General features: G+C 38.7%; 1 protein-coding gene across 7 annotated transcripts in view; it reads left to right on the top strand.

Moving 5' to 3' along the window:
• The window catches only part of NBEA (neurobeachin), an 892,011-nt gene that overhangs the window by 497,195 nt on the left and 368,288 nt on the right, over positions 1 to 26,528 (top strand). For all 7 annotated transcript variants that reach the window (XM_049853455.1, XM_049853457.1, XM_049853456.1 and 4 more), the window contains one exon: positions 23,133 to 23,241. In XM_049853455.1, the coding sequence (XP_049709412.1) occupies positions 23,133 to 23,241 (109 nt within the window). The remainder of the gene's footprint in view (positions 1 to 23,132; positions 23,242 to 26,528) is intronic.

Genomic DNA, 26,528 nt, shown 5'->3' on the forward strand with positions numbered 1-26,528 from the left:
ATCTAATTAGTGAATACCTCTCTCCCACCCTCCCTGCCCCCCGCCTCGTAACCATGTACCCATGAAAGAATATTTTCTTCTCTGTTTAAACTATTTCTCGAGATCTTATAATAGTGGTCTTATAAAATATTTGTCCTTTTGCAGCTGACTAGTTTCATTCAGCATAATGCCTCCCAGATTCCTCCATGTAATGAAATGTTTCACAGATTCCTCACTGTTCTTTATCGATGTGTAGTATTCCATTGTGTGAATACACCATAATTTATTTATCCATTCATCTGTTGATGGGCACCTTGGTTGCTTCCATCTTTTTGCTATTTTTTTTTTTTTTAAGCAGTGCTGCAATGAACATGGGTGTGCATGTATCTGTTCCTATAAAGGCTGTTATTTCTCTAGGATATATTCCAAGGAGTGGGATTTCTGGATCACCTGGTAGTTCTATTTCTAGCTTTTTAAGGAAGCACCAAATTGATTTCCAAAGTGGTTGCACCATTTTACATTCCCACCAGTAGTGTATAAGTGTTCCAGTCTCTCCACAACCTCTCCAACATTTATTATTTTGTGTTTTTTGGATTAATGCCAGCCTTGTTGGAGTCAGAATCTCATTGTAGTTTTGATTTGCTTTTCTCTAATGGATAATGATTGTGAGCATTTCCTCATGTATCTGTTAGCTACCTGAATGTCTTCTTTAGTGAAGTGTCTGTTCATATCATTTGCCCATTTTTTAATTGGTTTTTTTGTGTTTATGTAGTTGAGTTTTTGCAGTATCATAGATTTTAGAGATCCGGCGCTGATCGGAAATCTCATAGCTAAAAACTTTTTCCCAGTCTGTAGGTAATCTTCTTACTTTTTTGGTGAAGTCTTTGGATGAGCATAGGTGTTTGATTTTTAGGAGCTCCCAGTTATCTACTTTTTCTTCTGCATTCGTTATAATGTTTTGTATACTGTTTATGCCATGTATTAGGGCTCCTAACATCGTACCTGTTTTTCTTCCATGATCTTTATTGTTTTAGATTTTATATTTAGGTCTTTGTCCATTTTGAGTTCGTTTTTGTGCATGGAGTGAGGTATGGGTCTTGTTTCATTTTTTTGCAGATGGATATCTGGTTATGCCAGCACCATTTGTTAAAAAGACTGTCTTTTCCCCATTTAACTGCTTTGGGGCCTTTGTCAAATATCAACTGCTCATACTTGGATGGCTTTATGTCTGGATTCTCAATTCTGTTTCATTGGTCTATGTATCTGTTGTTGTACCAGTACCAGGCTGTTTTGACTACTGTGGCGGTATAATAGGTTCTAAAATCAGGTAGAGTAAGGCCTCCCACTTTGCTCTTTTTTCTCAGTAATGCTTTACTTATCCAGGGCTTCTTCCCCTTCCATATGAAGTTGGTGATTTGTTTCTCCATCTCATTGAAAAATGTCATTGGAATTTGGATCGGAATTGCATTAAATCTATAGATCACTTTTGGTAGAATAGACATTTTTATGATGTTAGGTCTTCCTATCCAGGAACAAGGTATGTGCTTCCACTAATGCAGCTCTCTTTTGGCTTCTTGTAGAAGTGTTTTGTAGTTTTCTTTGTATAAGTCTTTTACATCTCTGGTAAGATTTATTCCTAAGTATTTTATCTGACTGTAAGTGCTATTGATTTGGTGATTTCCTCTTCGATGTTCTTTTGGCTGATGTAGAGGAATCCAACTGATTTTTGTATGTTTATCTTTTTTTCTGATAGGCTGCTGAATTCTTTTGTTAGTTTCAGTAGTTTTCTTGAGGATTCCTTAGGGTTTTCCATGTATAAGATCATGTCATCTGCAAATAGAGATACTTTTACTTCTTCCTTGCCAATCTGGATGCCCTTTATTTCTTTATCTAGCCTAATTACTCTGGCTAGGACCTCCAACACAATGTTGAGTAAGAGCAGTGATAAAGGGCATCCCTGTCTGGTTGCCGATCTCAAAGGGAATGCTTTCAGGCTCTCTCCATTTAGGATTATGTTGGCTATTGGCTTGGTATAAATGCCCTTTATTATGTTGAGGAATTTTACTTCTATTCCTATTTTGCTGAGAGTTTTTATCATGAATGAGTGTTGAACTTTGTCAAATGCCTTTTCTGCATCAACTGATAAAATCATGTGATTCTTGTCCTTTGTTTTATTTATACGATGGATTACATTAATTGTTTTTCTAATGTTGAACCATCCCTGCGTACCTGGTATAAATCCCACTTGGTCATGGTGAATTATTTTTTGATATGTTGCTGAATTCCATCGGCTAGAATGTTGTCAAGGATTTTTGCATGAGGGATATAGATCTGTAATTTTCTTTTTTTCTGGTGTCTTTACCTGTTTTTCGTATCAGGGATATGCTGGCTTCATAGAATGAGTTTGGGAGTATTCTCTCCTTTTCTATGCTCTGAAATACCTTCAGTAGTAGCAGTGTTAACTCTTCTCTGAAAGTTTGGTAGGACTCTGCAGTGAAGCCGTTCGGGCCAGGGCTTTTTTTTTTATTGGGAGTTTTTTTGATTACCTTTCCAATCTTTTCTTTTCTTATGGGTCTATTTAGTTGTTCTGCCTCTGTTTGTGTTAGTTTAGGAATGTGTAGTGTGTTTCTAGGAATTCAACTATTTCTTCTAGGTTTTCTAATTTGTTAGAATACAATTTTTGATACTAATCTGATATGATTCTTTTAATTTCAGTTGAGTCTGTTGTAATATCACCCATCTCATTTCTTATTCAGGTTATTTCCTTCCTCTCCTGTTTCTCTTTTGTCAGTTTGGCCGGTGGTTTATCAGTTTTGTTGATTTTTTTCAAATAACGAGCTTTTGGTCTTGTTAATTCTTTTAGTTGTTTTTCTGTTTTCTATTTCATTTAGTTCTGCTCCAATTTTTATTGTTTGTTTTCTCTGGTGCCTGAGGGTTTCTTTTGTTGCTCTCTGTTTGTTCAGATTATAGGGATAATTCTTTGATTTTAGCCCTTTCTTATTTTGGATATGTGCATTTATTGATATAAATTGACCTCTGAAGAATGAAGAACACCAAGGACACAAGGTAATGAAGATCCCAAGAGACAAAAAGGGCTACATGAACCAGAGACTACATTATCCTGAAACCAGAAGATCTAGATGGTGCCCAGCCACAACCAATGACTGCCCTGACAGGGAGCACAGCGGAGGACCCCTGAGGAAGCAGGAGAGCAGTGGGATACAGACCCCAAATTCTCATAAAAAGACCAGACTTAATGGTCTGACTGAGACTAGAAGGACTCTGGTGGTCATGGCCCCCAGACCTTCTGTTGGCCCAGGACAGGAACCATTCCAGAAACCAGCTCGTCAGACATGGATTGGACTGGACGACGGGTAGTAGAGGGATGCTGGTGAGGAGCGAGCCACTCAGATCAGGTGGACTCTTGAGACTATGTTGGCACCTCCTGCCTAGAGGGGAGATGGGACGGTAGAGGGGCTTAGAAGCTGGCAAAACGGACACGAAAAGAGAGAGTGGAAGGAGGGAGTGGGCTATCTCATTGGGGGGAGAGTAACTGGGAGTATGTAGCAAGCTGTGTATAAGTTTTTATGTGAGAGACTGACTTGATTTGTAAACTTTCACTTAAAGCACAATAAAACCTATTAAAAAAAAATTGACCTCAGCACTGCTTTCACTGTGTCCCAAAGGTTCTGATAGGAAGTGTTCTCATTCTCATTGGATTCTATGAATTTCTTTATTCAATCCTTAATGTCTTCTATAATCCAGTCTTTTTTGAGCAGGGTATTGTTCAGTTTCCAAGTGTTTGGTTTCTTTTCCCTGCTTTTTCTGTTATTTATGTCTACTTTTATGGCCTTATGGTCAGAGAAGATGCTTTGTAATATTTCAATGTTTTGGATTCTGCTAAGGCTTGCTTTATGACCTAATATGTAGTCTATTCTAGAGAATGTTCCATGTGCACTAGAAAAGAAAGTATACTTGGCTGCTGATGGGTGGAGTGTTCTGTATATGTCTGTGAGGTCAAGTTGGTTGATTATGGCATTTAGATCTTCCGTGTCTTTATTGCGCTTCTTTCTGGATGTCCTGTCCTTCACCGAAAGTGGTGTGTTGAAGTCTCCTACTATTATTGTGGAGCTGTCTATCTCACTTTTCAATGCTGATAGAGTTTGTTTTATGTATCTTGCAGCCCTGTCATTGGGTGCATATTTAATATGGCTATATCCTCACGGTGTATTGTCGCTTTAATCATTATATAGTGTCCTTCCTTATCCTTTGTTGTAGATTTAACTTTAAAGTCTATTCTGTCAGAAATATTGCCACTCCTGCTCTTTTTTGATTGTTGTTTGTTTGATGTTTTTTTTTCCATCCTTCGAGTTTTAGTTTGTATGTATCTCTAAGTCTAAGGTATTTCTCTTGTAGGCAGCATATAGACAGATCTGTTTTTTAATTCGTTCTGCCACTCTCTGTCTCTTTATTTGTGCATTTAGTCCATTTACATTCAGCGTAATTATGGATAGGTATGAGGTTTTTTTTTTATGAGTTTAGTGCTATCATTTTGACGTCTTTTTGTGTGTGTTGTTGACAGTTTCTTTTTCCCTCTTAGTTTTATGTGCTGAGTAGATTATCTTTACATATTGTCGTTTCCTCGTATTTGTTGTTGTTGATTTTGTTTCTGCTGAGTCACTATTTTTTTCTTGTGTTTTATTTTGATGTGTAGGATAGTTTTGCGGGGAAACCCTGGTGGCGTAGTGGTTAATTGCTATGGCTGCTAACCATGAGGTCGGCAGTTCAAATCCACCAGGCACTCCTTGGAAACCCGATGGGGCAGTTCTACTTTGTCCTACAGGGTCACTATGAGTTGAAATTGACTCGACGGCAGTGGGTTTGGTTTTTATGAGTAAGGATAGTTTGTCTTTCTTGTAGTTACCTTATCGTTCACCCCTGTTTTTCTAAATTTAAACCTAAATTTTATTTCTCTGTATCGCCTTGCCTTCGTCTCCATATGGAAGATCTATGACTACCTTTTTTAGTCCTTCTTTATTGTTTTAATATTGTCTTCTTTTATGTAATAACATCGCTGTTTCCCTGTTTTGAGCATTTTTTTTAATCTTGATTTTTTTGTGTGTGTGATTTCCCTGTCTGGGTTCACATCTAATTGCTCTGACTAGTGTTCTAGTCTTGGGTTGATACCTGCTGTTATTGATTTTCTAACCAAAGAACTCCCTTTTGTATTTATTATAGTTTTGGTTTGGTTTTTATGAATTCCCTAAAGTTCTGTTTATCTGGAAATGTCCTAATTTCACCTTCATATTTGAGAGACAGTTTTGCTGGATATATGATTCTTGGCTGCCAATTTTTTTTCCTTCAGTTTTTTATATAAGTCATCCCATTGCCGTCTGCCTGAATGGTTTCTGCCGAGTTGTCCGAGCTTATTCTTATTGACTCTCCTTTGTAGGTGGCTTTTCATTTATCCTTAGCTGCTCTTAAAATTCTCTATCTTTGGTTTTAGCACGTTTGATTATAATATGTCTTGGTGACTGTCTTTTAAAATCTACCTTATGTGGAGTTTGATGAGCATCTTGGATAGATGTCTTCTCATCTTTCACGATATCAGGGAAGTTTTCTGCCTACAAATCTTCAACAATTCTCTCTGTATTTTCTGTTATCCCTTCCTGTTCTGGTACTCCAGTCACTCACAGGTTTTTTCTTTTGATAGAGTCCCACGTGATTCTTAAGGTTTCTTCATTTATTTTAATTCTTTTATCTGATTTTTCTTCAAATATATTGATGCCAAGTGCTTTATCTTCAAGGTCACCAATTCTGCCTTCCACTTGCTCAATTCTGCTCCTCTGACTTTCTATTGAGTTGTCTACTTCTATAATTTTATTGTTAATCTTCTGACTTTCTTATTCCTGTCTGTCTACGGATTTTTCCAGCTTATTAAATTTTTCATTATGTTCCTGACTAACCTTTTTAATTTCTTCAACTGCTTTATCTGTGTGTTCCTTGGCTTGTTCTGTGTATTGCCTCATTTCCTTCCTGATGTCTTGAAGGGTTCTGTATATTAATCTTTTGTATTCTGCCTCTGGTAATTCCAGGAATGCACTTTCATCTAGAAGATCTCTTGATTCTTTGTTTTGAGAGGTTGCTGAGATGATCATGGCCTGTTTTTTTATGTGACTTGATATTGGCTGTTGTCTCCGAGCCATCTATAAGTTATTGTATTAGTTTATTTTGTGTTTGCTTTCTGTGTCGTAGCTTCCTGCTTTGTTTTGTTTTGATATGCCCAAATGGATTGCTTAAGTGAGCTAGCTTGATTATTTTCACCTTTGGAGCTCTGATGTCCTGTCCCCAAATGGCTAGAGCTGTTATCAGGTATATCAATATAGGAGTCCATTCACTTTTCTTGTATGACTTCAGCTCAGGTATCCAGGTAGCTGATCAACAAGTGTGTGGCACCGGCTCTGTCCTACAGTCCTAGAGGGGCAGGGGTGATTGGTGTAGGTACCAGTATCTGGTTGCAGCAGGGTGTCATGCTCTGAACAATTCAGGAGGCTGAGAATCATCCCCCAAGTGTCTCTGAGGAAAGGGTGACTCTCTTCCCTAGAGTGTATAGGTGGGTGGGTTCTGCATACGGTCCATAGGTGCCCAGTGTTTTTGGTTGTAAGGTCTGGGAGGTACCAGTTACCCTTGGACCCCTGTCGCAGGTAGCTGGGTTACCTGAGTGGAGCCACCAGTCCTTAGGCCCCTGATGTGGACAGGTGAGGACCCTGTTTAATAGGCAAAGCAGTGTCAAACATCAAACAACCACCTCTCTGCCACACAGCTGAAAGAGTTTTAGTCTGCCAACAAGGGCCTATTCCCCTGAAATAGGTCCACACGGGTTCATGCAGAGGGGAAAGGTACTCAAAGTCCATGGACCATTTATGCCTGAACAGGAGCCGCTTCTGTCCTGACTCCCCCAGTTAGTGAGCTGGCAAATTATCTTTTCCCCCAATTGCAAATTTATTCCTTCTCAAAGGGCGGGAGGATGGCTCTAGGCACTCAACAGGGCCTATCTCAGGCCCAGGGAAATCTACCGCTGAAGCCGGCTTGGGAGCAGGGGGTGGGGGGATGCGTTAAAATATATGCAAGTACTTAGCTTTTGCCAAGAACACTGTTCTTCTCTGGTTCTGGAGGTTTGAGTACACTGTGTGGCTGGCTGCTTTTCCCTGAGGAAACTGCAGCCGAACGCTAGTAGCAGCCTGCCACAGCCGCTCCTGGGAATGGTGCCTCAGGGCTCCCGGCGATTCAGGTCCTGTAACTCCTCTCCACTTCTGAACTGTCTCTTCCTCCCCCTGCCCCTTAGTTCATTTTCTAACCTTGCCTTTGGTGTTCAGGGCTCCTAGCTTGTCATAAATATACTCGTTTCACTTGTTTTCTCAGGTCTTTGACATAAGAGGGCTCACCAGAAGCATCTGTCTATTCCCCTATCTTGGCCCCGCCTTCATCCTTTGATTTCTTGACTGCTGTTTCTGTGGGTGTTGATTGTGGATCAAAGTAAAATGAAATCCTTGACAACTTCAATCTTTTCTCCGTTGCTTATTGGTCCAGTTGTGAGGATTTTTGTTTTTTTATGTTGAGATATATAATCCATGCTGAATGCTGTGGTCTTTGATATTCATCAGTAAGTGCTTCAAGTCCTCTTCACTTTCAGCAAACAAGGTTGTGTCATCAGCATAAGACAGGTTGTCAATGAGTCTTCCTCTAATCCTGATGCCCCATTCTTCTTCATATAGTCCAGCTTCTTGGATTATTTGCTCAGCATACAGATTGAATAGGTACGGTGAAACTATACAACCCTGATGCATACCTTTCCTGATTTTAAACCATGCAATATCTCCTTGTTCTCTTTGAACGACTGCCTCTTCATCCGTGTACAGATTCCTCATGAGCACAATTAAGTGTTCTGGAATTCTCAGTCTTCAGAATTTTATCCATAATTTGTTTTGATTCACATAGTCAATAAAACACAGGTAAACATCTTCCTGGTATTCTCTGCTGTCAGCCAGAATCCATTTGACATCAGCAATGATACTTTCATTCCATGTTCTCTTCTGAATCCGGCTTGTACTTCTGGCAATTCCCTGTCAATATACTGCTGCAGCCACTTCTGAATGATCTTTGGGAATGACCCCATGCCATAGAAACTGCGTAAAAACACAAGGACTAATATAAATAAGAAACTATTGTATTATAAACAAGTACATTATATATTAATAAGTACAATAAATATAAATGGACCATACTTGCCAGTTAAAAATAGAATTTGTCAGATTGCATTAAAAACCTAGCCTTGTTCTATTTAGTAAAGGTGCACCTAAAGTATAAGAATGTTGTGAGTTAAAGAATAGAAAAATAGGAACTGGGTGCTATCAAAAAAAGAAGCTTACATAGCTATATTAATATAAAAATATACTTTAAGACAAAAATGATTATTAGGCATAGGTCAGGTCATACATTTAAGAAAGTTTTAATTCACTAGCAAGATACTACCATTCTAAATTGCATGTTCCGAATAAAATAGCTTCAAAATACATAAAGGAAAAATTGATGGGATATCAGGGAGAAAATTACAAACCTGCCATTTTATGAAGACTTTAACATACCTGGAAACCCTGGTGGTGTAGTGGTCAAGTGCTACAGCTGCTTACCAAAGGGTCATCAGTTTGAATCCACCAGGCACTCCTTGGAAACTCTATGAGGCAGTTCTACTCTGTCCTATAGGGTCGCTATAAGTCGGAATCGACTCGATGGCACTGGGGTTTGGTTTTGGGTTTAGTTAACACACCTATCTCAGTTATGAAAATGTTCATCAGAGAAAATAATTAGTGAAGATATACAAGGTTTGCATTGTATAGCTTGCAAGCTTGAGCTTATGGAAGTATACGGAACGTTGCACCCAACAGTGAAGAGTGCATATTCTTTTCAAATAAATATGTAATATGTATAACAAGCTTATGTTATCCTAGTTAGGATAAGAACAGATTAAGCCTTCAGAAAGGACAGGGAAGTTCATAAAGAGCAGAACAGAAATCAGTGAAATGGAAAAATTGAAAATAATAGGGTCAACAAAGTTTTGTTCTTTTAAAATTAGGAATAAAATAGGCAAACTCCCCAGATTGATTAAGAACAAAATACAGAAAACGCAAACAACCAACATAAAAGATGTAAAGGAGGCATTCTTATAGATAAAACAAATTAGAAAAGATAATGAGGGTGCTTTCAAAAATTAAATTTAAATAACATGATAACCCAGAACTAAAGCCATTCCTGAAGCCAACTCTTCAGACAAAGATTAGACTGGACTATGAGACATGAAATAATACCCATGAAGACTGTGCTTCTTAGTTCAAGCAGATAAAAACACGAGACTAAATTGGCAGCTCCTGTCCTGAAGCAGGATCAGAAGGCAGAAAGGGACAGGAGCTGGTTGAATGGACATGGGAAACCCAGGGTGGAAAGGGAGAGCGTGCTGTCACATTGTAGGGATTACTACTAGGGCCACATAACAACGTGTGTATAAATTTTTGGATGAGAAACTAACTTCAACTGTAAAGTTTCACCTAAGAACAATTAAAAATAAATAAGTAAACAACATGAGAAAATTCCTATAAAATGCATAACTTCTCAAAACTGAATGAGAAGAAACTGAAGCCTGAATGGTTGTTTAAGTGTGAAAGAAGTTTAATCAGTAAAAACTCTTCCGACCAAGAAAACTCTAAGTGAAAATGCTTTACAAGTACATTCTACCAAGTAACACGTCATTCCAGCCTTATACAGACTCCTAGAAAACAGTGGAGGCGACGATCGTCTCTCATTCTTTGAGGCCTGTGCAATCTTCATTCCAAAAGAAAATAATGAATATGGGAGAAGGGAAAATCACTGGCCAGTCTTAGTCATGAATGCAGGCGTTTAAATCCTAATTAAACCAAATCCAGCTTTGTATAAATATACAGTATGTTCATGCAGGGGGAGGGGCGTTGTCCCAGGAATGCAAGACTTGTTCATTATTGTAAAATTTTCTTAAATATGGTTCATTGATAGTATAAAAGGTGAAAACTTTATGATCATTTCAGTAGGTGCAGAAAATTCAGTAACTCAATTAAAAAAAAAAAATTATCAAACAAGGAGTAGAAGATTTCTTAACCTGAAAAATGTATCTTAGAGACCCTGCAGCTTTACTTACAAAGCTAACGAACAGGCAAATCTGAACACCGTGCTTCACTGGCATGTATGTGAGCTAGAACAAATTGTGCAGAAGCAAGAGAATGGTAAACACACAGTTCAACAGAGTGGTTATTTTATACATATTTAAATGTCATACCAGAATCTTTTTCAATAAAGAATATTTTCAGGTGAACGAGATTAGGATGGTGAAAACATGTCTGCCTCCTCTCCAAAACCTTGTTCAGACACACAGACTGTGAGCAGGAGATAGCAGTTTCATCTCCACTGAATTTAGGTTCCATGAGCTTCTATAGCTGTACTCCATAGTACTGACGGTGGGCTGAGAATGGGAACCAACGGATTACTCCCACGCAACATGTTTTCAGAGCAGGCATAGCAGGTAGGTCAGGAGTTGAGTGAGGATGCTGGCGAGAGTGATTGAAGTGAAGGAAGTGAGTGGATCTGGGGTGGTGGGCTAGGAGAAAATGGAGAGATTGAAGAAACGGAGATTAGAAGACGCTAAGTGCTTTTTTTTTTTTTTTCCATGGGTGGGGTCGGGCAAGCTGCACGTGGGGTAGAGGTGGCGCTCACTGGAGTTGAGGTCAAGGAGTTGTGAGCCACTGTGTCCAGTGGTTTTCCACATGAATAATGACGTCACCTAATGATTGCAAGAGTCAGTGAGGAAGATGTCCTATGTGAAGAAAACATGCATTAGTAGATATATGACCCTTGAATGCAGGAGACTGGAAGACAGACTTACAGATAATTGATACAATTCCTCTGCTGTTTCGGAGGCAGGAGTCGTTCATTATAACCTCCTCGCCTTCCCGCCCCCACCCCCCAATCCCAGCCAAAGCCACCCCGAGATGCCTCTTTGCTTTGCCAATCCATCGCTTTGCTCCTGGGAATGGTACCTATTAGCCAGGCCAACCATGAGCCTCTTTCTTCCTGCTGTCTTCTGTTAATCAATTTAAATTCCGTAATTTGCACTAATTTGCACATATTAGATTTCTTTCAGGCTTTCTCCAGCCTTCAGCAGCCACTAGAGACACAAAGACACTGAGCTGAATGTTCCAATATCTCATATCTCTTTTAAATCCTGTCTGTAAAACATAGGCCAGTGATTTCATCAAGAGTTAGTATTCTGAGTTGACTTCCTTTAATTTTATTTTTTCAGCTCACTCAGTGGTTGAAATTAAGACTGTATGATTATTTGCTCTCCACCATTGTTTATAGAGGAGTTTGTGCCTTTTTTCCCAAGCATTGTGGTTTCTAACAGATTGCCTTAACCTTCGTGACCTCTCGATAATCTGTATTGTCCTTAACTCTGGAGCCGCATCCCCACTGGAATGTGCTGATGTCTCTCTCAAGTCGTGCAGAGGTGAATGCTGCACCTTCTGGCTGGCGTCTCCACCTGTCCTGCTGCAGTGAACATTTCCAGGGTGCTGCTGCCGTCTGCCAGGACCACTCCCACTGGTCTAGAGGGACAGAACTCTCAGCCACCCTGAGTCTCCTCGTGGAGTGATTACGTCTGTGTCATACCAGACATGGATTCTGGAAAGATGTCTACTGAGGACTCGCCTGGATCCAGTGCTGCTCAGAATTTACATTAATGCCATGAAATAAAGAGACCATTCACCTGTCAGTTTTTGTTGAAGATGTAGTACAGTTACTACAGATGATTTGGGGAAAAGGTGTTAAATTTCAGTACTATGTAATTCGACCTTAATATAAAGAACAAATGGATTCAATGCAGTCAGACTGATCTCAAAGGTATATGTAGCTTTCAGAAATTATATTTAAACAATAATTAAGAAGTATCAAGTACATCGTAATTTTTTTTCTTTTGCTTATACACACTTATCTTTGAACAACTTTGCCATGGGTTAACAAAACATAGTGAGGAAGATAGAAAGGATTACTATGAGTTCGTATTTAGTAAAGACAAAAATTAAAATAAAGTTAAACCTATTTTATTCTGATAGAAATTATGACATCTTCAGCAAGAAAAAAATGGTTATTCATTTCAATAATGGTTAGTGAAAATAAAGAATGACAATCTTGTTAATAGTACTTTTTTTAATTTTATGGTAAAATATAACAAAAAATTGCCATTTTAAGTGTGTAATTCAGTAATATCAATTACATTTACCATGTGGCACAACCATCACTACTATTTTCAAAAGTTTTTCATCACTCCAGCACATTCTCAGTATCCCTTAAACGTTAGCTTCTCATCCTCCCCTCCTCCCAGCCCCTGGTAACCCCTAACCAACTTTGGTCTGCACGTTTGCCTGTTCTAGGTATTTCATACAAGTGTGATCATTCAATATTTGTCCTTTTGTGTCTGATTTATTTCACTCAGCATAGTGTTTTCAAGGTTCATTCATTTCATACAGGTATCGGGATTTCCTTTCTCTTTATGGCTGAGTGGTATTCTGTTGTAGGGACAGGCTACATTAGGTTTATCCGTTCATCTGTTTATGGACACTTGGGTTGTTTCTACCTTTTGGCCATTGTGAATAGTGCTGCAGTGAACGTTGGTGTACAAATATCTGTTTGAGTCCTGGCTTCTAGTTCTTTTGGGTCTATACCCAGGATACAATTGCTGGGTCATATGGTAGTTCTGTGTTCAACTTTTAAAGAAACGGCCACACTGTTTTCCTCAACAGCCGTCCTATTTTACAAACCCTCCAGCAATGGATGAGGGTTCCAATTTCTCCACATCCTCACCAACACGTGTTGTTTTCCATTTCTCTGATAATAGCCATCCTAGTAAGTGCTACGGTTGCTAAACAAAGGGTTGGCAGTTCGAATCCGCCAGGCACTCCTTGGAAACTCTATGGGGCAGTTCTACTCCGTCCTATAGGGTTGCTATGAGTCGGAATCGACTCGAGGGCACTGAGTTAGTAGATATGAAGTGATACCTCACTGTAGTTAAGGGTGTTGAACATCTTTTCATGGGCTTTTTTTTTTTTTTTGGCTCTTTGCATATCTTCTTTGGACAGATGTCTATTCAAGTCCTTTGCCCATGTTTTAATTGAGTTGTTTGTCTTTTTGTTGTTAAGTTATACTTCTTTATGTATTCTGGATGTTAAAGTCTTATCAAATACATGCTTACCAAATACTTTTTCTCATTCTGTAGGGATAAAAGGACTCTTGCTTAAAATACAGAGAGAGAAAAACTGGTCACTGAATGAACATGATTATCATAACTGAATTAAAAAAAAATTTTTTTTAATTCTAGATAAAGAAATTGAAACTACTTTATAAACTTTCTGTTTAAGAAAAACCACGAAAGATTTGAAACTAAGCTTTCAAATATCCTTTGATGTTGTAACACACAGTAATTTCTTCTTACAAAAGAAAATATGTAAGAAGATGCAAAACCACCTAATCATTGTTTTAAATTGACAGGATGAAAATAATTAATATTAAAACACCCTAAAAAGGAGAATGACAGAAGTAAAAAAATTTATGGATCAAAGACCTAAATATAAAGCCAAAAGAAATAAAGATCATAGGAGAAAAAAAAAAAAAGAGTCCATGCCAGAGGCCCTAATACATGGCATAAACAAGATACAAACCATAACTAACAATATGCAAACACCAGAAGATAAGCTAGATAACTGGGATCTTCTAAAAGTTAAACACTTTTGCCCAACAAAAGACTTCACCAAAAGAGTAAAAAGAGAACCTACAGACTGGGTAAACAAAATTTGACTATGACAAATCTGACAAAGTTCTAATCTCTAAAATCTACAGGAAAATCCAACACCTCTACAACAAAAAGACAAGTAATCCAATTAAAAAACGGGCAAAGGAAATGAACAGACACTTAACCAAAGAAGACATTCAGGTGGCAAACAGATACATGAGGAAATGCTTGTGATCACTAGGCATTAGAGAAACGCAAATCAAACCAGAATGAGATACCATCTCACCCCAACATTACCAGCAGGAATCAAAACAGAAAGTAACAAATGTTGGAGAGGCTGCAGGGAGATTAGAACTCTTTTGTACTACTGGTGGGAATGCAAAGTGGTACAACCATTTTGGAAAATGATATGACGCTTCCTTGAAAAGCTACAAACAGAAATACCATATGATCCAGCAGTCCCACTCCTAGGAATATATCCTAGAGAAATAAGATTCATCACGTGAATAGACATATGCACACCCATGTTTATAGCAGCATTATTCATAATAACAAAAAGATGGAGACAACCTAAGTGCCCATCAAGAGACAAATAGATAAACAGATGATGTTACGTACACACAGCAGAATATTATGCAATAATACAGAACAATGATGAATCTGCGAAACATCTCACAACAAGAATGAACCTGGAGGGCATTATGCTGAATGAAATAAGTTAATCACAAAAGGACAAATATGGTATGAGACCACTATTATAAAAACTCATGAAAAGGTTTATACACAAAAAGAAACAGTCTTTAATAGTTACAAGGGAAGGGAGGGGAAAACACTAAATATGCAATAAATAAGTGGTAACTTTGGTGAAGGGAAAGAGCACACAATACCAGGGAAGCCAGCACAACTTGACCAAGGCAAGGTCATAGAAGCTCCATAAACGCATCCAAACTGCCTAAGAGATAGAATTATGAGGCTGAGGGCTAGGGACCATAGTCTTGGGGAACATCCAGCTCAACTGGCATAATAGTTTATAAAGAGAATGTTCTATGTCCTACTTTGGTGATTATTGTCTAGGGTCTTAAAAGCTTATGAATGGCCATATAAGATACTCCACTGGTCTCACCCCCACTGGAGCAAGAGAGAATGAAGAAAACCAGGCACGAAAGATTGGTCCAAAGGACTAATGGACTGCAACTACCACAGCCTCCACCAGACTGAGTCCAGCAAAACTGGATGGTGCCCTGCTACAAACACCAACTGTTCTGACAGGGATCACAATAGAGGGTCCAGAATAGAGCTGGAGAAAAATGCAGAACAAAATTCTAACTCACAAAAAAAAAAAAAAAAGACCAGACTTACTGATTTGACTGAGACCAGAGAAGCCCAGAGAGTATGACTCCCGGACACCTTTTTAGCTCAGTACTGAATTTACTTCTGAGGTTCACCCTTCAGCCAAAGATTAGACAGGCCCATAAAACAAAACAAAACTAAATGAGCACACCAGCTCAGGGGGAAGGACAAAAAGTCAGGAGGCAGTAGGGAAGCTGGTAATGGGGAACTCAAGATTGAGAAGGGGAAACTGTTGGCATATCATGGGGGTGGCAACCAGTGTCACAAAACGATATGTGTATTGTTTAATGAGAAACTAATTTGTTCTGTAAACCTTCATCTAAAATAATGTGAAAAAAAAAGTCAGCATAAAAAGTGAAAGTTGCACAAAGCTTTTTAAATTACTATAATGTACAGCATCTGTCAGTTTGTCATAGTATGGGGGCTTGCATGTTGCTGTGATGCTGGAAGCTATGCCACTGCTATTCAGATACCAGCAGGGTCACCCATGGAGGATAGATTTCAACTGAGCTTCCAGACTAAGACAGACTAGGAAGCAGGACCTGGCCATCTACTTCTGAAAAGAATTAGCCAGTGAAAACCTTATGAATAGCAGCGAAACATTCTCTGATATAGTGCCAGGAGGTGAGACACTCAGTTTGGAAGACACCCAAAACACAACTGGGAAAGAGCTGCCTTCTCAAAGTAGAGTCGACCTTAATGATGTAGATGGAGTCAAGCTTTCAGGACTTTTATTTGCTGATGTGGTACCATTCAAAATGAGAAGAAACAGCTGCAAACATCCATTGATAATGGGAACGTGGAATGTACGAAGTATGAATCTAGGAAAATTGGAAATCATCAAAAATGAAATGGAGCTCATAAACCTCAATATCCTAGGCATTAGTGAACTGAAATGGACTGGTATTGGCCATTTTGAAGCAGACAATCATATGGTCTGCTATGCCGGGAATGACAACTTGAAGAGGAATGATGTTGCATTCATCATAAAAAAGAACATTTCAAGATCTGTCCTGAAGTACAACGCTGTCAGTGATGGGATAATATCCATACGCCTACAAGGAAGACCAGTTAATACAACTATTATTCAAGTCTACCCACCAGACACTAAGGCCGAAGATGAAGAAGTTGAAGATTTTTATGAACTTCTGCAGCCTGAAATTGATTGAACATGCAATCAGGACGTACTGATAATTAGTGGTGACTGAAATGCAAAAGTGGAAAACAAGAAGGATCAGTAGTTGGAAAATATGGGCTTGGTGATAGAAACCATGCCAGAGATCACAGGATAGAATTTTGCAAGACCAATGACTTAATCATTGCAAATACCTTTTTTCAAACAACATAAATGGCAACTATACACGTGGACCTCACCAGATGAAATACACAGTAATCAAATCAGCTACATCTACGGGAAGAGACAATGGAAAAGCTCAATATCATCAGTCAGAACAAGGCCAGGGGTGACTGTGGAACAGACCATCAATTGCTCCTATACAAGTTTAAGTTGAAACTGAAGAAAATTAGAACAAGTCCAGAAGAACCAAAGTACAATCTTGGGAGTATATCCACCTGAATTTAGAGACCATTATCAAGAACAGATTTGACATGTTGAGCACTAATGACTGAAGACCAGTCGAGCTGTGGAATGACATCAAGGACATCATACATGAAGAAAACAAGAGGTCATTAAAAAGGCAGGGAAGAAGAAAAGACGAAAGTGAATGTCAGAAGAGACTTGGAAACTTGCTCTTGAATGTCAAGTAGCTAAAGCAAAAGGAAAAAATGATGAAGTCAAAGAGCTGAACAGAAGATTTCAAAGGACGGCTCTAGAAGACAAAGTATTGTAATGACATGTGCAAAAACCTGGAGTTAGAAAACCAAAAGGGAATTACACATTCAGCATTTCTCAAGCTGAATGAGCTGAAGAAAAAATTCAAGCCTCGAGTTGGAATGTCGAAGGATTCTGTGGCGAAGGTACCAAACGATGCAGGAAGCATCAAAAGAAGACGGAAGGAATACACAGAGCCACTGTACCAAAAAGAATTGGTCGACATGCAACCATTTCAGGACGTAGCATATGATCGAGAACCAATAGTACTGAAGATAGAGGTCAAGCTGCACTAAAGGCATTGGCAAGTAACAAGTCTCCAGGAATTGGCTAGATACCAACTGAGATGTTTCGACAAAGGGATGCAGTGAGTACTCACTTGTCTATGCCAAGAAATCTGGCATAGATTTGGCCAACCAACTGGAAGAGATCCATATTTATGCCTATTCCAAGAAGCGTGATCCCACCAAATGAGGAAATTATCAAACAATATCATTAGTATAATGCACAAGTAAAATTTTGCTACAGATCATTCAAAAGTGGCTGTAGCATTATATCCACAGGGAACTGCCAGAAATTCAGGCTGGATTCAGAAGAGGACGTGGAACCAGGGATATCATTGCTGATGTCAAATGGATCCTGGCTGAAACAAGAGAATACCAGAAAGATGTTTACTTGTGTTTTATTGACTATGCTAAGGCATTCGACTGCACGGAACGTAACAAATTATGGATGACGTTATGAAGAGTGGAAATCTCGGAACACTTAATTATGCTCGTTAGGAACCTGTACATAGATCAAGAGGCAGTTGTTCGAACAGAACAAGGGGATACTGATTGGTTTAAAGATAGGAAGGGCGTGTGTCAGGGTTGTATCCTTTCACCATACCTGTTCAATCTGTATGCTGAGCAAATAATCCGGGAAGCTAGACCATATGAAGAAGAAAAGAGCATCAGGATTGGAGGAACGCTCACTAACAACCTGTGTTATGCAGATGACACAACCTTTCTTGCTGAAGGTGAAGAGGCTTGAAGCACTTAGTGATGAAATCAAAGACTACAGCCTTCACCATAGATTACACCTCAACATAAAGAAAACAAAAATGCTCACAACTGGACCAATAAGCAACATCATGATAAACGGAGAAAAGTTTCAAGGATTTCATTTTACTTGGATCTGCAATCAGCACCCATAGAAGCACCAGTCAGGAAATCAAACAGCACATTGCATTGGGCAAATCTGTTGCAAAAGACCTCTTTAAAGTGTTAAAAAGCAAAGATGTTACCTTGAAGACTAAGGTGCACCTGACCCAAGCCATGGTGTTTTCAGTCACCTCGTATGCATGTGAAAGCTGGATAATGAATAAGGAAGACTGAAGAAGAACTGATGCCTTCATATTATGAATTACTGAATATACCGTGGACTGCCAAAAGAAGGAACTAATCTGTCTTGGAAGAAGTACAACCAGAATGCTCCTTGGAAGCAAGGATGACGAGACTGTATCTTACATACTTTGAACATGTTATCCGGAAGGATTAGTCTCTGGAGAAGGACATCATGCTTGGTAAAGTAGAGGGTCTGCAAAAAAGAGGTGGACCCTCAACGAGATGGATTGGCACAGTGGCTGCAACAATAGGCTCAAGCGTGAGAACAATTGTGAAGACGGTGCAGGACTGGGCACCGTTTTGTTCTGTTGTGCATAGGGTCCTATGAGTGGAACTGACTTGACAGCACCTAACAACAACAGCATAGTGTACGGTACACATTGTTTTGTGTATATACATACATTGGGATGTAGAAAGTGTATCATAATAAACAATATATATTATGCAGTAAATCTGCAAATATAAAAAAGATAAGTAAACAAATTTAAAGATTTTGTTTTATTAAAATATTGTTAGTTTATAAAGATGCAGTATGAAACATAATATTATAAGGATTCTTTTTTTAATGATCTGTGGTAAGTTACTTAATTATTTAATCCCTTATTTCTTATGCTTAAAAATGAAAATGATGATATGTCCCCCTGAGAGTTCTTGTGAGAATCGGGTATTAAATGTAAATTAGAGAGTTATCACCTAGATATTGGTATATGGTATTTTTTTTTTTATTGATGATGTTATTATGATCAGTGTCAATTTCCTTATTGTTATCATCACTTTCACATGACAGACCTTGAGAAGTAAGTAAACATGAAAATCATAAGCAAGAGGAAGGATTTATCTTGATCATTTTTTTACCCCCAGGGTTTAGCACAATGCCTGGCAACGATATACACACTAAATGTTTGCTCAATTAATGGAAAAATATGAATTGAGCTGGAAACCAAGTGACAAAGACCAGTTTGGAACTTAGATGTATGTAAAGAAGTATGATTGATTAAGCTGACAAAGGATATTAGAGCCATATTGTAGATAGCTTTAAATTTCAGTTTGAGGAATGTCTTAGTTATCTAATACTGCTATAACAGAAATACCACAAGTAGGTGGCTTTAACAAACAAATTTATTCTCCGACGGTCTAGGAGGCTAAACATCCAAATTCAGGTGCCAGCCCCAGGGGAAGCCTTTCTCTGTCTGTCAGCCCTGGGGAAAGGTCCTTGTCATCAATCTTCCCCTGATCTAGGGGCTTCTCAGCACAGGGACCACTCGTCTGAAGGATGCACTCCATTCCTGGCTCTTCTTTCTTGGTGGTAATGAGGTCCCTTTTTTCTCTGCTAGATTCTCTCTTTTATATCTCAAAAGAGATCGACTCAAGATATAACTTGAAACTGTAAATTGAGTCCTGCCTCATTAACATAACTGCCTCTAATCCTGCCTCATTAACATCATAGAGGTAGGATTTACAACACATAGGAACATCACATAAGATGACAAAATGGTGGACAATCACACAATACTGGGAATTATGGCCTAGCCAATTGGACACCCATTTTGACAAGAAGTTTATGTAGTTTGATAGGCAACAGGAAAGTACTGGCAGCTGTTGAGTGGGGAAAGTGATAAGAGTGGGCCTGTGGTTTAGATTTATCAAATAGCCAAGCATAGAAAGGACTGGAGTGAGAAAAGATAGTACACACAGTAAGTACTGAGTGTCTGGACTCACCTGATGACAGTGGAGGGTAGAAAGGAGGAAAACATGAGAATTAACAATTAAAATGAGCAGGGCTTGACAACAAAGGACATACATTATTTTCTGCATCTTGTCAAAGAGAAGAGATTTTGTGAGCCAGGGATTTGTAGAGTCTGCGTGACTAGAATATTAGGAGGAACAAATTTTGAGAGAAAAGCGATTGGGTTTTAAAATGCTAAGTGTGAGGGGTTGGTCTTATGCCCAGGTGAGAGGTACAGTAGGCGGTTGTAGGCACAGACCTGGCAGTGTGTGGGAGGGGCAGTTAGAGAGGATCGTATGGCAGGGATGGTTGGATCTACAGTCGACCAAATCATCAAAAAATGACATTGAGAACTCACCAAGGACAAAACCTTGCAGAACACCTTCTAATGAGCAGCAGACAAAAGAGATACGAACAAGGAGAGAGAGAGAGAGACACCAGTCAGAAAGAAAGGAGGCGGACCAAAGACTAAATTTCAAAAAACCAAAGCAGAAGAGCGTGTCAAGAAGACAATTTGGAGCCACAGAGAACTAATGTTCTCATTGGACAACAGAGGGTGTACGATTAGGGTCCAGAATTGAAGGGGCGTCCTCACGGGTGCCTTAGGGACACTGCCTAAGGATGTACATTAGAAAGGCACACTTTGCTGTTAACTCTGAAAAAGATAGAGTGAGGTAAACATGAAGTTATTAAATGTAAAACTGATTGCTTCATTGTGCGCCATTTCTGATGCTTTATTTGAATATAATTCAAATGGGTTCTTATTGTTCATTTTGTATAATTTGTATCATATGGCTTTAAATTATCTAATTTCGAAATTCAAGAAACGAGAGTGCCCCATGGAAACAGGTATTCTCTCTACTAATGGAAGTGAAAAACGGTACACTGTGGGGCAATTTGACTAAAACCTATTTGTAATGTACAACAGTTAACCTTTCTCCAAGCAGTCCCTACTCTGGGAATTTATTCTACAGGTATATCTGCACATGTACAAAGTGGCATATGGACTAGTTTATTTATTGCAGCATTATTATTAATAGGAGAAGATTGGAAAGAACCCAAGTGGTCTTTTGGGAACTGGCTCAGTAAGCTCTGGCATAGCCACACGACGTGCCTTACAACAACCACCGTTTTTTACCTCTTGTGATTCACTGTGTTGCTTTGGCTCAGCAAGCAGTTGTTTTCCTCTGTGCAGGCTTGTCTCGGATGTAGGTACTTGGAGGTGGGCTGAGGCTCAGCTGGGCCTGGGGCCTCAGTGCCTGTATTCTTGTCCTGGAGGCTCTTCCAGTGACTTGGGTGTGTCCCAGCATGTCTGTCAGAGTCCAGGAGAGTTCCAAGAAGGAAAGCAGCCGCTGCAGGTGCCCTGTGGCCTAGCCTCAGAAGTCACTAGCATCCCTCCTGCTGTGTTCTGTCGGTCACAGGAGGCCAGATCCACAGGGTGGGAAAATAGAGTCCATGTTTGAGTGGGACAATGACACAGTCACACTGCAAAGAAACATGTGGCATGGGAGATATTGTACAGCCGTTTCTGAAGAGAGCCTCCACCTCAGGCTATAGAGGAAATAGGAAGAGGCTGTGTATAGATGTGATTATCTCCAAAACATGGCACTAAGTGAAAAAAAACCAACCCAGTAAATGGGTGTATATACTAACATTGGTGTGAAAAAGTAGAGGTAAATAATACATTTGCCTGTTCTTATACAGTGAACCCTGTGAGAGCCGGAACTCCGTGGACTCCCTTGTTTTTCCAGGTCTTGCAAGCTTTCCACCTCTGACAGGGTGCAGACTTAGCACTTTTCTATCGCTCATTTTAATAGAAAATATTTGTGTTTTCCTTCTCTGACAGGTTTCTGCCTTACACAGATTCTGGCTTTCGCAGGTTTTACTGTATGTATAGTTTAAAGTTCTCTGAAAACACACACAGTGACCCAACAGTGCTGCCTGTCAAGCTGGAGATTTGGTGGATGGTTGATGCACTGAAAGGCTTTTCACCGTGTATCATATTTTACTTTTGAATAACAATGACAATATTTAAATTAAAACTTGCACTGTTACCAAATATCTTACCGCATGGTTGCACTTTTTAAACCTTATTGCACTGTAGTTCCATCTTAGAATCTTAGTATTTAAAGGAATTTTTTAGTCCTATCTACATTAATTAAAGTAATAATTCAGTCTATAGATTTCCTAATACCTGGTCATGTAGCTTTTGTGTGAAAATTTACTTTCAGGAGAGTGGATTTTGTTGCTAAACCATTTTTAAACGCCCCGTCAAAAATGTATGATGGACTAACGTCATTTAATTAACAAAATCACCGGTTCCCAGGGTACATTATAAGGCCATTGCTATAGCAGTTTTAAGGAGTCCCTGCGTGGCCGAGCAGTTAAGCACTGGACCGCTAACAGCAGTAACAACCGTTTGATGGCATATTTCTGTATTTCCGATTTCATCCAATTATAAGTTGCTGCAAACAGTTAAGGGCTTGACAACTAGCCCAGGGTCGGCGGGTCTAACCCACTCAGAGGCACCTGGGAAGACAGGCCTGGCGATCGGCTTTGAAGGGTCCCAGCCTTGGAGACCCCTTGGAGCAGTTCTACTCTGCATACGTGGGGTCGCCATGATCCAGAATCGACTGCCCAGCAGCCAACAACAACAGGAAATTTAAAATGTATTAAATAATTTTGGAATCTATCTTAATGTACGATTTATGTGTAACTAATTAATATAACTAATATTTATAATGGGAAACCCTGGTGGCGTAGTGGTTAAGAGCTACGTCTGCTAACCAAAAGATCGGCAGTTCAAATCCACCAGAAGCTCCTTGGAAACTCTGTGGAACAGTTATACTCTGTCCTATAGGGTCGCTTCGGAGTCAGAATCGACTTGACGGCAACGGGTTTTTTTTTCCAATATCTATAACGGCAGAACTTGATTATTGAAAACAAATCAGACGCCAAATCTATTACGAATGATTTCAGAAGCACTCTTCTGTTTAGGTTGCTCTGCCATGCCATGAAGGACCATATTGTGCGTGTTGCAAACGAAGCTGAGTTTATTTTGAACAGACAGAGAGCGGAGGACGTACATAAACATGCGGAGTTCGAGGTAAGGTTTGGGATGGATGAAATTCTGCTTTTCTCTTAAAAACGAACTCTCAGTCCTCTGTAACCTTACGTAAGCAGTTTTTTTCTTTAAGAGGAAAGTTTCACCGAAGGCATTCAGTCTCTGCTTGTAAAATCTTCGGTAAATGTCAGACAGGGAGCACAAGTTTATTTTCACCTCATTCACTAAGTGAAGAAAATGCCTCTCTGATGTGCTTGGGAGGCTAAAGGGTTTTCTTAACTTACTGTAAGATTAAAGACAAATAAAATTTGATAATACAATTACTTTAGTGATTTTTGAACTAGCAGAGTTTTATACACAGCACTAGATAGATATGGGTATAATAAGCAGTTATATGAAGAAACTCAGTTTTACTAAAAATGCAGTAATTTTTTCTGCTTAGTAATGTCTCCATCTTTGGGGTTGCAGAAGGTGAATTTAGTTCCTGTTTTATTTTGTAATTGATATTTTGTTCATAATTGAAGCATTCTTATTATATATGTATAATATATGTATAATAAGAAAGCTTCAATTATGAACAATATCAATTATATTTTCTTATCTGTATGACCTAGCAGAGTAGATAGGTAGGTAGGTAAGTAGAGAGAGAGAGAGATAGAAGCTAGCGTGGGGAGACTTCATCTCACATACTTTGGACATGTTATCAGGAGGGACCAGTCCCTGGAGCAGGACATCATACTTGGTGAAGTAGCGGGTCAGTGACAAAGAGGAAGCCCCTCAATGAGATAGATGGATTGACACAGTGGCTGCAACAGTGGGCTCAAGCATAACAGTGATTGTGAGGATGGTGCAGGACCGGGCAGTGTTTTGTTCTGTTGTACATGGGGTCGCTCTGAGCCGGAACTGACTCATGACACCTAACAACAACAATAACAACATATAAAAATATAATGGTTTTAAAATCCCCTGAGTACCCCAAGTAAAGAACAAGTTATCCGTAATTTCTATTTTATATAGCAAAAAAAAAAATTGAAATACTATATATTGTCTGTTAATATTTTGATTAAAAATGTTACTTTTTAAAATTTCCAACATTTTATCTGTATTGCTGCATACAACAAATCTCCTACTAATTTAAGTATTTTAAATATAGCAACTATCCAATATTTCAATTCATTCAATTTACAAAATGAGTTTCGTTTCAGAAATATTTATGTGACCTGGTGTTTGACTTAGGCCTGACTGTCCACAGCCTTGAAAATAATCAATAGCCCCAGCTATTTATTCACCTGATGCACAGTGTGCCAGCAAATGTGGTGTGGCTGGAAGTTGGAGACCACAGCTTCAGTTTTGATGAGGCTTTCATTTCACTAAACCAGTTCTCTGAATCATACAGCTTGATACAGTTAGTCTGGTTACTGTAAGTCTGGCCAGCCAGAAAGTATGAGACAGGTAACTGGTTTTGCTTTGAGACAGCACACATTTGTCATGTGGAATTTCAACAATCTTATTTTGAAAAAAAGTACTGGATATTTTAAACTTTGATAAAAGTACATCATTTACAGTTAAATATTTGTCAAAGTGAAGTTTTGTATCTCCCCAACATGCAGCAACCTGGATAACAAGAAAATACTGAGCGATGTGTTCTTTGAAGAAAATTTTTAGGTCTAAGATATGGCGGAACTCTAAACAAAGCAAGAAGATTCAATTAACTTTCAAATTCTGTTAGTAAATAAGATTTAGAGTATTAACTGAATTCCTTGCATGATCAGTCTTGAGCCAATCTTGTTTCCACTGAGAAAGTCAGAACGTTTTGTGGGTATGTCAGCAGAGGAGTAATTGTCACGTGAAAACATTTAAAATAGATTTTCAAGCAGCCAGATACTAGTTTTGAGCTTTGACATGGCCTTAACCTGGTGGTATTACCTAAGGGCAATGTGTCTCAGCCTTCCGTCATGACTGCCCCCTCAAGAGTCATTTTAGACATTTTGTTTCCTAATTGCTCCCCAATTAAATTTTAATATCACCAATAGACTGCATAGCTCTTTATGTACCAAATCTGTGCTTTATATATAAAAAAAGTAAGATTTTTTTTTTCACCCTCCAAGACAAATCATCGCTCATTGGGGAAGACGTCATAGCCATTGAGAGTGCCTAGCTAAGGGTGATAGAGGCCTTGACAGGGCCATGAAGACTTGACGTTTTTAGATTATTTATACATAAAAAATAATATGAATGTAAATCTGATTTTGAGAGTATCATGGTTACTTAAGTAATGTACATTTTTTAGTCCATGTGTTAGCATTTGGTCTTTTTAGGCTAGAGGTGTATTAGCAAATGCATTGATATATGTTTGTGTGTGTGTGTAGTTTACTACACTTATCCTGTGTACATTGTAAAAGATCACATAAAAGCTGTAACTTTTTGCTAGGAATTTTTGAGGAATTTCTGTATCTCCCATATAAGCCTGTAATTAGGAAGAAAGTGTATGTAGTCCGAGATGGGCACTTCACAGTTAAGTTTCTTCAGTTAACCACTGTAATTGTTAAGGAAGAAAAATGAAAATTTAATTTTACTCTCCATTGAGCTAATGAAATATTAGCTCATTACTGAGGCACACCATCGTACTAATTGGCGATTCCCTGTACAAAAAGATAAATTGGAAAACGAATTAGTCCTTCTTAGATTACTGTCGAATTATTCCTCATGAAGAGATGGCTTGCAGTGGTTGTTTATAGCAACAGATAGAAAGGATACAGTCAAATACCTTCCATAAAATAGATTTTTACTAGCAGTGATGAATCTGAGCTAGTGATACGTGTTCCTCAGATGTAGGGAAATGTTTTTCTTCCTGGTTATATCACTTGTATTACATAGTCAATGATGTTAAAACTTACTGCCAAGTCCACCCTGTAGGAAAATCAGCAATCTAAAAGAAAACCTGTAATTGAAGACGTGTTCATATGGAAGCTTTTTGTTGCACTAAGGGATCCGTTGATCAGCGATGGTGTTAACACCAGTGAGTTTGAATACATATGGCAGACATGGCAATATGGAAATAGAAAAGGCAAGAATATGGTTACTGTGAGAGTCTTTGAACACATTAAATTTTAGAGTTGGAAAGAAAATAGAGAAAGCCTTGTCTCATCTCCATGTTACACATATAAAACTGAGTGCAGTGAAAAAAATGAATTTTCATAAAGTTTTAACCAAAATCCAGATCTAAATTCCAAAACCACTGATTATTTCTTCTACACCACATTGCCATTCACGAGATGGAAAACTATAACTTAAATGGCAAACTTTTTATTTATATGTAATTATCAGGA

The sequence above is a fragment of the Elephas maximus genome, chromosome 14, assembly GCF_024166365.1.
Source record: "Elephas maximus indicus isolate mEleMax1 chromosome 14, mEleMax1 primary haplotype, whole genome shotgun sequence".
Classification (NCBI taxonomy): domain Eukaryota; kingdom Metazoa; phylum Chordata; class Mammalia; order Proboscidea; family Elephantidae; genus Elephas; species Elephas maximus.